General features: G+C 55.6%; 4 protein-coding genes across 4 annotated transcripts; 3 read left to right on the top strand and 1 right to left on the bottom strand.

Moving 5' to 3' along the window:
* Positions 1 to 1,864: 1,864 nt before the first annotated feature.
* IE81DRAFT_347075 (putative FRQ1-regulator of phosphatidylinositol-4-OH kinase) lies at positions 1,865 to 3,620 on the top strand (the record flags this gene model as incomplete). Its single annotated transcript, XM_025516118.1, has 10 exons — positions 1,865 to 1,928; positions 2,145 to 2,169; positions 2,252 to 2,320; positions 2,627 to 2,721; positions 2,799 to 2,895; positions 2,981 to 2,997; positions 3,209 to 3,282; positions 3,353 to 3,401; positions 3,475 to 3,535; positions 3,599 to 3,620. The coding sequence occupies 10 exons, from the start codon at positions 1,865 to 1,867 to the stop codon at positions 3,618 to 3,620; spliced, it is 573 nt and encodes a 190-aa protein (XP_025370061.1).
* Positions 3,621 to 5,219: 1,599 nt separating this feature from the next.
* IE81DRAFT_111921 (hypothetical protein) lies at positions 5,220 to 5,843 on the top strand. Its single transcript, XM_025510096.1, has one exon. It carries the CDS (start codon positions 5,319 to 5,321, stop codon positions 5,658 to 5,660), a length of 342 nt encoding a protein of 113 aa, XP_025370060.1. The 5' UTR covers positions 5,220 to 5,318; the 3' UTR covers positions 5,661 to 5,843.
* Positions 5,844 to 6,481: 638 nt separating this feature from the next.
* Positions 6,482 to 6,995, bottom strand: IE81DRAFT_323037 (hypothetical protein). The gene is made up of 3 exons (XM_025513815.1): positions 6,783 to 6,995; positions 6,652 to 6,715; positions 6,482 to 6,602 (listed from the first exon to the last, which is right to left on the bottom strand). The coding sequence occupies exon 1, from the start codon at positions 6,967 to 6,969 to the stop codon at positions 6,790 to 6,792; it is 180 nt and encodes a 59-aa protein (XP_025370059.1). The 5' UTR covers positions 6,970 to 6,995; the 3' UTR covers positions 6,482 to 6,602; positions 6,652 to 6,715; positions 6,783 to 6,789.
* A 1,273-nt stretch (positions 6,996 to 8,268) lies between these two features.
* On the top strand, positions 8,269 to 12,029 carry IE81DRAFT_111878 (hypothetical protein). The gene is made up of 4 exons (XM_025510095.1): positions 8,269 to 8,735; positions 8,888 to 9,009; positions 9,080 to 9,214; positions 9,282 to 12,029. Exons 1-4 carry the CDS (start codon positions 8,581 to 8,583, stop codon positions 11,855 to 11,857), a joined length of 2,988 nt encoding a protein of 995 aa, XP_025370058.1. The 5' UTR covers positions 8,269 to 8,580; the 3' UTR covers positions 11,858 to 12,029.
* Positions 12,030 to 12,263: the final 234 nt, after the last annotated feature.

Here is a 12,263-nt window from a genome sequence, read left to right as displayed (position 1 = left end):
TGCGAGTCGACACCCACAACTCGGTCGAAGTTGGGATAACAGCATGCAGGCCATCAAGGAGCGTGGGTAAGAGATTAGCTCCTTCAGGTGAGTAGCGTCCCAGCTGAGCAGTCGGACATGGACTCCAGCACCTTGCAAGACCGGAGCGGTACACGCGTGTGATGACCCTCGAGGTGGGCAGCGTGAAGTTGGCTGCAAATTGCCTCGTCGCTACACCGACGCCGGTATACACATGAGCGTGTATAGCTTCACTGGTTGCGCATAGGAAGCAAAGCCGCTGCCTTTCTTCTCGCAAGCGAAAGACGAACGAAGCCTTAGCCATCGGTTCCGCATCGGTCAGGCTCGGCTGCCACACAGCGCAACCAGCGCCTCTCCGGCGAGGCCAGGTTGCTGCCATCAATAAGGCACAATTATGGCTTGCCGATCAAGAATGCCTCTTCGCTTCTCGACAGTCGTGCGTGACACCCTTCGGCAACACTTCGAATTGATTGGGTTGAACCTGCTGTCTGCACAGCCTTCAGCTGCTCGGAGCAAGTCAAGTCGTAATGAGTCGTCAGTCACGTTGCTGCGGATGGGTCTCGTGCCAAGCCGTCGTCGAGGGGCGAGAGCGAGACAGAGGTTGCTGGTGCTGACTGACTGCTGCTCGAGGGAGCTAAGCGAGACCTCGGTTGGGTGAGCGTGACAGGATAACGTTGCATCTGGCATACGAAAGAAAGCTCTTGGCATGCAGCGACCGCATGTCTACGCTCGCCTCGAGAGAGTCCTGCTGCTGCTTGAGACCTTGCTCAAAGACAAGACTCGCGACTGTCCCAAATCGGCAAAGGCACCAAACGACTCTCGCGTACTGACTGCGCTACGGCCATGCATGCAGCCGTGAATCCTGAATCGTGAATCACAATCAAATGCTAAGGGCCTGCTGTCTGAAGCTGAAAGGGGCGAGCTGAGGGCAATTTCTGAATAATGATCAAGAATCTGAATGAGATTCAAATTGGACTCCTGACTCCTATTTGCTCATCGAGCAAGGTCGAGCGTGCGCATCGCTCTCGACGATGATCGTGATCGATGCAGGGTGAGTCGTGAGTCAAGGGATGTTGTATCCCAGCTGCTACTCGTGAATGTTGGTTTGGCGTGCATGTACGCAGCGTATACGCGTCTGCCGATGAGCTGTTGCTGCGAAGTCCGGCATGCTCGCAGCCACATGTTGTCTTGGTGCTGTGTATTCTGGAACAGCATTCATGGTGACTTAAGAGTCGAGGGTATAGAGTCGTGAGTGTCACAAGGCACGCGCGGCGGTCAGCTCACGAATCAGAAGAGTCTTGAATCAACAAGTCAAAAGTGAATGTCAATTTTGAATCTGTAGTCATGAGTCAGGGTGAATCACGAATAGGGAATGTGATTCAGATTTGATTTGATCCAAGAGCACGGCGGGACAGGAGGACCTCCACAGCATATGCAGGCAGCCAGCAGCGGCGGCGGCCGTGGCGGCGACGGCGGCAAGCCGCACACGCGATCGCGCGCAGCGTGCGCATCATCAGCATCATCTCGAGCAGAAGGCGGTGCAAGCGCCACGCAGGCGCGTGCGGCTCGCATCTATATAGCCAGTCGTGAGTTTCAAGTCTTGAGTTTATCGCGAGGCGCACGCAAGCACGCATCGAGGTCCAGACGAGTCGACTTGCGGCGAGCGGGAACGCACTTTGATGACCTTGGATAGGTCCAAGGTGCGACGGTTGTCTTTCATCCTCCTTCCGTCCCACTCGAGGCTCTGTTAATCTCATCCCCTTTGTTCCCATTGAGACATTACGTTCCCTCACACATTTTCAATCACGAGATCCTCCACTCCTCTCACTCTGAGCACTTTGTCAACATGGGAAAGAACCAGTCCAAGCTCACCCCGGAACAACTGGCCGACTTGCAAAAGAGCACTTACTGTGCGTATCAAGATGAGCAGGCAGACGGGAAGAGCGCGAGTGGTCCCAGTGTGCTCGCAGCTGGTCTGCTGTCGGAGAGATGAAAGTCGCTGGGCGTGAGACGAGCGCCGGATCACGCTACGCACAGCTGGTCGGATGCTCGGGGCGATCAAATGGCGAAGTGATTCCTAATCGAGGATTGTAAGCTCACGCTATGCGCTCCATTACCCTCCGCAGTCGACCGCAAAGAGCTCCAGCAATGGTGCGTCCTTTGCAGATGCTAAATCGACTCATGACGAGCTAGGCCCAGATCTGACCTGATCTCATCACTCGAACGTCAATAGGTACAAGGGCTTCTTGAAGGATTGCCCATCTGGCGTGCTGGACAAGCAGGAGTTCATCAAAGTGTACAAGTGCGTCGCTCATTCAGTGGCAGCGTATTGGAGTCGAGGCCCACAAGCAGCGCATTTTCCCTGCAACGCATGGAGGTGGAAGTGTCGCGGCATAGGGCGGAACGCGATGACACACATCTGCTTATGCTGCGCCACAGCCTTTGTGAACATGGTGGATGCAGATGTTCAGGCATCATTGGGCCTTGCGCAAAGGGTGGCTTCGACCCGAACACTGCTCGAACGTCCTGGCAAACGCTTGCTCGCTCTCATCTTTCTCAGGCAGAGCTCGCTCTTCACTTACCCACTCTGCCCCTCTATCGCGCGCAGATCATTCTTTGCGTTCGGTGACCCCTCGACATTCGCCGAGTTCGTCTTCAACGTCTTTGACGAGAATGGAAACGGCACAATCGACTTTAAAGAGTGTGAGCTCAAGCCTGGCAGCCTTTGTCGTTGCTCTTGGTGCCGCTTCACTCATTCGCTTTGCCTTGGCGCTCCAAAGTCATCTGTGCACTGTCTGTCACTTCTCGGGGCAGGCTGGACGAGAAGCTGAGGTGGGCTTTCCAGTTGTATGACATCGATGGTGATGGCACAATCACGTGAGCGCTCGACTTTGCCATCCTGCCTGGCATCCGAAGCAGCGGCTGACTCCACGGTTCTTTGTGCCGACCTCTTCTGCCTCAGCTACGATGAAATGCTGAGTGAGTAGAGGTGGGCAGCATCACTGATTGTCTGCATGTGCACAAGCTGCCAGCCTTCATGGGCTGGTAGAGAACGACGACCTCCTTGCGGGCCTGCGCCTTTGCTCTCCAGCCGGTTGCGCGTCGCTCGGTCTCCTCGAAAGGAAGGCTGAAAGCTCTTTGAGTTGCGCTGTACGATGACTGATCTCTCTCTCCCTCTTCGCCTTCGCAGCTATTGTGAGGAGCATCTACAAGATGACCGGTCAGATGGTCAAGCTGCCGGAGGATGAGGACACGCCGGAGAAAGTGAGTCGAGGAACGACTTGATGCGGGCTTCGCCGTACTAAGCTCGCCTCCATCAAATACTGCTCAACAGCGCGTCGACAAAATCTTCCGTATGATGGACCGAGACAAGAATGCGCAGTGTGAGTTGTTGCTGGAAGTCTGGGAGCGGATGACAGGTCGACCCGCTTGCTCACTTGGTCTGCCTTTATACAGTGACATTTGAAGAATTCAAAGAAGGCTCCAAATCCGATCCGACCATCATCCAGGCGTTGAGGTGAGCCGAGCCGGTACTTTCACTCTCCAAGGAGCTTTCACTGACCCTTCGATGCCTTTGCAGCTTGTATGATGGTCTGGTCTGACTTGCTACGCAGCAGAGAAAAGCATTGCGAACGTCGTAGTCGGCCGACCGAAGTCTATGGAGAAAGACGATCATTGTATATACATGCGCCGGGTCCGTTTAACCAAATGCCATCACGCATCGCTGGTCCACGATGCCCACAATTGCGGAGTGGGAGGGGAAAAGTCTCGCGAGCTGCTTGGCGACGTGAGTGCGGATAACAATGTCCAGAGAGGTGGAGATGCGCGTCGAGGTGCTGCGTCGAGTTCACTCGGGACACAAGCCGGTCACGCGATAATTGAGACTCCTTGAGACTTCAGAAGCGTAGGCCGTCCGCGCAGCTAGCCGTCTGAATGCTAGCTCAAGACACGGGCCTCGACCATCGCCCGCACTTTCAGCAGCTCGTCGAGAGTTGAGTCGCTCCAGGCGCCATCGTACGGACTCGAGCGTTGTGAGCCCAGCTGCTGTGTCGTTTGAGGGAAGCAGCCAGCGCCTTTGCAACGGTCGCGAGGGGGTCCGTGCCTCCGAAACAAAAAAAGCCACGCATGCATTCGAGCAGCTGTAGCTGATCAGGGTTTCTCGGAACAGACGTATATGTGGAGGCGACGGCGCCGAGTCAGAAAGGCTTGATATGCGACGTTCCAAGAAGAACAAAGGCAAAGAAGCCGAGCATATATTGAAGATTTGAGGAGCTATAGTTGATAGCTGACCAAGGCTCTCGGAACAGACATGTGAACGAAGGCGACAGCCTCGAGTGCGAAATGCTTGGGCGCGACGTTCCTGATCTCAAAGATGAACGAAGGCGAGTCGGTGTCTGGACAACGACGCGCGAGACAGCAACTGAAAGAGTGACGACTGCTAGCGAACCTTCGCTTTGCGCAGTTTGATTTCATCTGATCCTTCTGCCCTTTTCGGGACGCATGTCTTTGCGTGCGTATTCGCTTCGCTCAGGACTCATCAAAGTGTGTCAGGAAGAATGGTGCGACGTGTGTGCGGAGGCAGCGGGGGGCTTGGAATCACGAACGCAAAGTTGGTCGAGATGATGGCATCATATCCCAGCTCTGCTAGAGCTAGCTCGTTGGTGATGGTGAACACCTGGCAAATGAACGGCCGCGAAAGAATCTTGAATATCACCGAGCAGACAGGGCATCAGCAATCAGCGATTAGCGATCAGACCCTCGCTTAAGGTCGAGCCTCGGTACGAGCGAGGAGTGCATGAAATGGCTCTTGCCCTCGAGCTGAGGGGAACTTGCATGCAACAACCTTCTTGCCCTGCTGGCTTATCACGCGATTTCGTTGCGTACTGTAGCGCACCCAGGTCGCCAGGCAGGCAGACCTGAGACTACAAATCACTTGAGATTAGATGTGCGCTACCGGCCTTGGGCTCCCGCACCCGCTTCCGGACTTGTCCCTCTTGGTGCTAAGCAGACCGTGGGAAGGTATGTCGATTCTGACTTTGGACGCGACTGGATCGATGTTTCCGTCTTGCTGAACCACAGATGGGGAGTGGTCAGTCGTCAAGAGCGCCGCAATGCAATTTTGCAAGGGAGCCCTGAGCCAGCTGATGACACATGCAGAGGAGCTCTTCCGCTCGTGACTCTTCTACCGGCGTATACCATGCATTATTCGCGAGTAATTCAGCGGGCTGGATCTCTGTGTCACGTCAAGCGATCGCACAAATGCGAAAACCCAAGTCACAACAGTCACTGTTGACTACAGTATGAACTTCGTCCAAGCTTCGGGTCCGCGCAGATGCAGCAGCCCGACAAAGTTCTCGTATCGGACCGGCCGGAAGCAACCACCACAAATCGATCGACTTGGGGATGAGTTTGTGGCAGAGATGCTGTATCCTCTCTGCCTGCAGTTTGTATGCTTTTTCGGGACACACACCGCACCGCTAATATTTGTCTGTCCGCTCCGAGATTGGAGATCACGGGCGGTGGCTATCGCGGTAGTGCGTACAGATGAACAGCGGACTTCGGATCGTTCCATCGCTTACGATATCCCAGATCCCCATTCGAGGTTGGGCACGCTGCAGAGAGTAGCTGGCAAAGCGACTTGACCGTGAGCTGGGGCATGGCTGCCGACTGCATTCAGTCTCGGAGTCTGAGTTCAAAGCCTTCACTCGCCACACCAGCACTCAAGACTCAGGCTCGACTCATTCTTAGATCAAGACCTCCGACTTAGCGCACGTAAGAATCGAAAAGCTTGATCAATGAATGATGCTGCGTTGCAGACCGACCCCCTTTCAAAAGCTGTGTATGCCGAGACACAACACTTAAGCTCCCACGGGAACTGCTTAGCGTAGATTGCAAACACGAATCACGAATCTGAATGCACGAACAGCTAGCTCTCGGCTGCGCTCATGCGCATGTTCATGCACCGGCAGCAGTCATGCAGGTGCAGGGATTTAAAATTCCACGCTTACAGGACGTTGAGGTGATGAGCTGCCGTGCGTAAAGAGGGAGGGGGAAGGGGTCATCGTGATGCTTGCCAGCCTCGATCAAAGGTGAATGTTCGACATTGACTGCATCACCGTCCGAGCTGGATCATCTGAGATAGCTGTGATCACCCAAGCTTAGCCTCAGCGCAAACTCAAGCTGGCGCAAATCTTGAGAGCGTGCTCGTCTCAACCATATGTAGATCAATGGGCTTTGCATTCGAGATTGGTTGAACTACGCACACAGAGAGTAGTGTGTATGCGCATCATTCAGTGATTGAGAGCTAGGCCGGAGCGAGCAGTTCTGCCGACGATGTCTGTGAGACAAGGTAGTAGTGACGGTCGCTCATCGCTGTCAAAGCGGCTGTTGATGCTGCTGCTGCTGCTGCTGCAAGAAAACGCGACGGACTTATATTTAGCTTGGTCGCCGCGCTGACGAGCCGGCCGGCCGGACTAGTCGATGCTCCTCCGCTGCTGCTGCGCGCGGAGATTCGACGACGCGGGATCACAAGCGCAATTAAGCTAAAATTGTGCTCGAGGTGCAGAGTCGTCAATTGAGGAGGGCTGCAGGGTCAACTTCCGTTGCTTTTGGCCTCGAAAGTGATGCACTCACGACTCAGGACTAGCAGCAACTGTGACAGACCTCTCTATATGCAACGGGTGAGTCTTGGGAGCGTCTGATTGAGCAGGAGAAGGCACTTCAGACGTCCAGCTCGGCGCTATACGCAGCACGCCAACACTTACGGCTAGACTAGCGACTTTCTCTCTGATCCATATTTGGATCGAGCTCGCAAGGACCATCTACTGTCTGCGTCCCTGCCAGCTCCTGACCGTGAGGGATACCTTTCACTGGGTGATTTCCGTGACTATTCGGATTGGCAGCAAAGCTATAATATATACTGATACCGACGGGATGCTCAATAGCAAGCATGCAATCTGCTGATCTCCGTTGCAGCTCGCTCTTGCTCTTCATGAGAATCAATTTGATCGGACGTGCAGTGATATATATCTTGTCCGCACGAAATGTCTCGCACGCTCGCTCCGCACTTTGCGTTGAATGTAAAGGCAAAGGCATCTGTGTCAGCTGTGTTCCAGCATGTGTCTTACTTCCCGCGCCCCAAGAATTAGTGGCGTAACAGGCCGTTTGCAGGCATCTTGGAGACATATCTTATTGAACACTATGTCCAATTCTCTAACATTTTCGTTGCAGCCACACCTCATCACGATTCTATAGAAAGCAACTTGTGTATGGGAACTTCCGGATCAAGCGATTGAGCTACATACAGGCTTTGCAGCTGTGCTTCGACGGCACTCGATCTGCCTGCTGCATGACAGCTGAGCTCAGTCAATCACGAGTGCATAGTGAGCGCGTGGTCACCGTCCCCGCGGCACTTATGTAGCATTTTAGCGCGGTGGGCAAGACCGAACGACGCTAACGACTCGGCGCCACTCTTTCGGCTGCGTCTTGGCCTTGCCTAATTCTACAGGTAGGGAGGGATGGGTGTCTATATAGCTGTCCGCGAGGCGTCCGCTCTCCATATGTGTATCGCTTCAGCTCGCTTTGCACGTACATTTTGTTTGCGATTTGTGGCCCGCGCCCGGGTGAATTGCTTTGCTGCATGCGTGCTGGGAAGACGAGTCTGTGAATGGCGTCGGTACACTGGTACAGGTCCGTTCCCACCTCTGCTGCTGCTGGTCTCGTGCGTCAATTCTGATGTCGCCTTAGCGCAGCATGACTTTGTCCAATCCCATCCAACCCGTGATGTCGCCACTAAGCCGACTATCCGACTTTCCAAGCGCTCCAGCGTTTTTGACTCACACGGGGACTGTGTATCAAAGCTGATGAGAGTCAAGGATCGCGTGTCGCCTGCGCTTTCGCTAAAGGTTGCTCCATCCCGCCCCGATCATTACCGCTAGGCTGCAGCTAGAAGGCGCGTGTCTTGACAGTCCAGATTAGCACAAACTTGCACCCTCCTTCCTGCCTGCTGCCGCACATCCTCCTACTCAAGCACTTTGGCGACACACCTGCTCGATTCACATGACACCGACATGAGCTTACCGATACCTCTGCAGAGCTTCATTTCGACAACATAATCACCTTTCTGATCGCGCCCGCAGTCTCGGGTTCGCTCGACCATAGTATCCGTGGTGCAGTCAAGCACTTAGACACGCCGCTCATCAAATTACGCGCCTCTCCATTGCCCTCGCTGGGTATTAGCGCCCTCTCGTTCCACCATCAATCTCACAATTGTCCACCTTGGGACAGCCTGCCTATCGCCTGCTGCGTACCTACCCCGCTGCTCGACCCTCGCACGCTTTCTCAAGTCGACGTTCGCTAGCACAGACAGCCTTGACGTCTCACTCATCAGCTATGAGGTGATTGAGCCGATCTCCGTTCCGCCACTCAAAATTCGACTCCGCACTGCCTGCCCTCGCAAACCAGCGGCACCTAATGTTCTCTTGACTTGCTCCATCCCTACCTAAGTGTTCATTCTGTCGTCGCCTCATCGACTCGCCTCCAACGTCCAGCCTGTCCTCGACGATGCGGGCTGGCGGTCAGGCAGTGGACCTGGCCGCCCTTGCGGTTCGGCAGGTCGGCAGCTCGAATGCGACTGGCATCGTCACCAGCATCAATCCTAGCGACGATTCAGTCTTTCTCCACGTGTCCCCAGCAGAAAGTCAGGCTATTATCGCAGGGTGAGTGCGTCGGCGAGGTCAGCATGTGAGACTCCAAGGAGGCGACCATGGCTGGAAGAGGCGTCTGAAAGGTCGGACATCTGGACGACTTTGAGCTCTTGCGATCGGTCTGATAAGCCGAAAGCATCGTGCTGACCATCATCCCATTGCAGATTGGTGTACTTCTCATTATGGCTAGGAGCCCTAGGCTGGGATGTCGTCAGCACGCTGGGCTTCGATCTCATGCTTGTGCGGAACACAAATTGGAGATCAATACCGTCAGGTATTCATTCCAGTGAGTGTATGCGCTATTCCCGCCGCGCACGAGGGGCTCGAGCTGAGCCTGATCTTCGTCCTGTTGTCAGTCGCCTATATGCTCAGCAGGTACTTGAACGTAGCCTGGATCTGCATGGCCGTGACGACTCCCATTGTTCGCAGCAACGATTGCCACATCAGAGCTATCACTAGTGCAACCCTTTTCGCCTTGGGTCTGGCTGCTAGTACGTATTCACGTGAAAGTAGACAGCCTGAAACGTCACACTGACTGATTTGTGCGTTCCTATGTAGCCACGCTCGTCTTCCTCTTGCGCACGGCGGCGATTTGGCGGCTCAAGCCCATCGTAGTGATCCCCCTCACCATCTCTTGGATCGCCGTGCTGGCACTCAGCGTCACGCTTCCGATCAATTTGAACGGTGTGCAGCTCGGGGGCGAGTGGTGTACGCTCGACGTGTCTCACATCACGGCGCTCGGCGTGGTGGCATGCGTCTTCGTCTTCGACAGCCTGTGCCTTTTCCTGACCGTGCTGCGACTCAATCGTACCGGCTGGCGGGGATTGCTGCGAGGGTTACTGCCCGGGATGTGGCTATCATCCAGGAGGAAGCAAGAGGAAGCGTACGGCGAGCCAGAACCCTCAGAGGACTCGGTGGCAGTCATGCTAGTGGAGCGTACCGTGGCGTTCTTTTCAATTCAGTTCGTCATACTCATCAGCGCGGTTGCAGTCTACTACGCCACCGAGCAGGTCGCTTTCCGGCTGATGCAGATTGTTGCATGCCAGGCCATAAGCGCCATCATGGCCGGTCGTCTGTTCCGCCGCGCTTGGTTCTTGACGCGTCAGCAACAAAGGGCTATCGCCAGGCAGATCGCCCAGCCGAGTCCGCCAAGCTACTCTGCTCGCTACCTGGAAGACGACGTCAGCTTCAAGTTCGATGAAGTGGCACTGGCAGCCGGTGGTGCCATGTCTCCATCTCTGGTCCGACCATCCGCCGTAGAGAGCTCATGCCTTCCACCAGGTGCAGCGATGGGATCAGGCATCGGCGACGCGCCCATCTCCAATGTTGCGAGGCGGAAAAGCAGCAAAGCAGCTTTGACAGCCGCCGCACTCGCTGACGAAGATCTGTACGTCGAGGGAGAGTTTCCCAAGACAGGTTCCACTCGGTCTTTGCTCCTTCCCAAAGACTCGTACACTTCTATTGGCACCACTTCTGCAGCGCAGCGGTACGCGGCTAGGCACGTCAGAGAGAGAAGGTCGTCAGGAGATGGGCCTGATGATGTGTCTATTTTTGTGCCGATGGATGGCACGCTTCTCAGCGCGCATCGTCGCCAAACACTGCCAGCGACGCTGCGGCCGTCCAGATCAGCAAAAGTGTCACGACAGACACTTGAGGATACTACGAAGTGGCCCGCGGGACCGAGCAACTATGCCGGCTGGTGGAAGACTGGAGGCTCTGCGCATGATGATCGGGCAGTGTCCAGCGGTCGACGGAGTACAGATACGTCCCAGTCCATATACGAAGTTCCGAGACGTCCTGTCACGAGCCACTCCTCGTCTTCACGATCATCGACGTCTCGCAACCAGGTCGCACACACGCCTTCAGCTGCGCCCAGTATCTTTGAAATCACCCGACAAGTGCAGCCTTCCGTCGGCAGGGCCAGTGCTGGTCCGGAGGTGCTTCGCGATGCACTAGCTACAAGAGAGTCGGTTGCAGTGCCGCCTCTCGCTGCGACCCCAGGTCGCCGCCGCCGACCCGCCACGGCGCCTTCGCAAAGAGACGATCTGAACCAGAGACCGAAGCGGAGCATTCTTTTCATCGACTCTGCGCGAGCTCGACGCGGTAACTTTGTGCCCAACGACCACGAGTTGGCTGAATTCCCGTTGCGTCCCCCACGCACAGAGTCAGGCAGAGACTTCGTCGCGTCGCCCTCGATTCTGGGCGCCGCCCGAATTCCGACGCCGAGAGACCGATCAGCCTACGATCTCGATGCCCTCAAAGCTGCTGCCTCTCTCGACGATAGGTCACGCTACGAGGATGCTGGTCTAGGCTCGGCGCCGCCCTCTATGATCACTTTCGGCGCATCGCCCGAGAGCACTACTAGGCGAAGCGTTGCAACGTTCGCAGATGGGCCGGCTTTCGTACGGGATGTTCCGGCAGTCTCGTCAAATCCAAATGAGCGGCGACGCGAGCGACCTGCTCTGTCTGGAGTTGAAGCAGGAACGGCGACGACGACGCCGGCGCCGGCGCCGCCGACTTCCACTGAAGTGCACGATGCGCTATTTGCCTTCAGACAGACTATTGACGACGATGCAGCTGAGCTCTCCCGCGAAATCTCCAGACCCCATACCAGAGAGGAGAGCAAGCAACGCACTCAGAGCAGCGCGGAAACGGATGATGATCGTCCTCGAACCTCGCGAGGAGGACCGCTCTCGGGTTTCGGCCAACCGCGCATTGGCACAGCTGATTCCACTGCGAGTCGGAACGACGGTAGGCCAACAACAAGTCATGGCCGACCAGACGAAATGCCGCGGCCTTTGACGGGACATGGCAAGCACGGCTCAAGCACTGGCGGGCGCTTCCAGCGCATCCCGCTCGAGTCGCAGTCTAGCAGCGATCTTCGAGGTCAGGCTCAGGACGTCGCCACCAGATCCGCGCTCTCCGACGAGCCAGAACAGCAGAAGTCGGCCATTGCCGAGCAATTCGAGCGCTTGGCAGCGGCCGCAGCACGTCCCTCTGCTGACTTCGAGGCATTGCCTTCGAGCGGAAGTGGGGAGCACGAGGCACGGAGCGCTGTGCAAAAATTGAGCGGTCTGAGGCCGAAGCTGGATCGCGTATCCAGCGACAACGTCATAGAAAGTCTGGACTCCTAGAGCTGCTCTGCCCTTCAGATGGTAGCTACATCAGATGTGAATGGCACTTCTGTACCTATACCCAGCGATCGTACGCTTGGCGACCCCGCATCAACCACTCACTCTTTTTGAGCGTCCACAACGTTCTTCCTCACTTGGCCTGTGTCACTGCAGTTGCTTCTCGACTCATGATGTCGGGCCATGGTCCTTGTTAGTCGCGGACGCTCCAATGTCTCATCAATCTGGACAGGTCCCAACAATCAACACACTCTCTAAGATTCGATCGCTAGCTGAACAAATCATCCTGTATTCACTTCAACGTTCGCTGCCTTTCCGAGCCTCCTACTACTACTACCCCAGATTGTCACCGATAGTAAATATCTACCAACTGCTTGTTCGAAATGACAAGCAGCGGTCCACACCTATG

The sequence above is a fragment of the Ceraceosorus guamensis genome (genome assembly GCF_003144195.1).
Source record: "Ceraceosorus guamensis strain MCA 4658 unplaced genomic scaffold IE81scaffold_25, whole genome shotgun sequence".
NCBI lineage: Eukaryota > Fungi > Basidiomycota > Exobasidiomycetes > Ceraceosorales > Ceraceosoraceae > Ceraceosorus > Ceraceosorus guamensis.
This window is presented reverse-complemented; position numbering and strand designations above follow the sequence as displayed.

Coding starts and splice junctions, on each gene's coding strand:
- IE81DRAFT_111921 (XM_025510096.1), top strand. CDS start 5,319: ATGAACTTCGTCCAAGCTTCGGGTCCGCGCAGATGCAGCAGCCCGACA.
- IE81DRAFT_323037 (XM_025513815.1), bottom strand. CDS start 6,969: ATGCTTGCTATTGAGCATCCCGTCGGTATCAGTATATATTATAGCTTT.
- IE81DRAFT_111878 (XM_025510095.1), top strand. CDS start 8,581: ATGCGGGCTGGCGGTCAGGCAGTGGACCTGGCCGCCCTTGCGGTTCGG. Junction 8,736..8,887: donor AGTCAGGCTATTATCGCAGG/GTGAGTGCGTCG, acceptor ATCCCATTGCAG/ATTGGTGTACTTCTCATTAT. Junction 9,010..9,079: donor ACCGTCAGGTATTCATTCCA/GTGAGTGTATGC, acceptor TCCTGTTGTCAG/TCGCCTATATGCTCAGCAGG.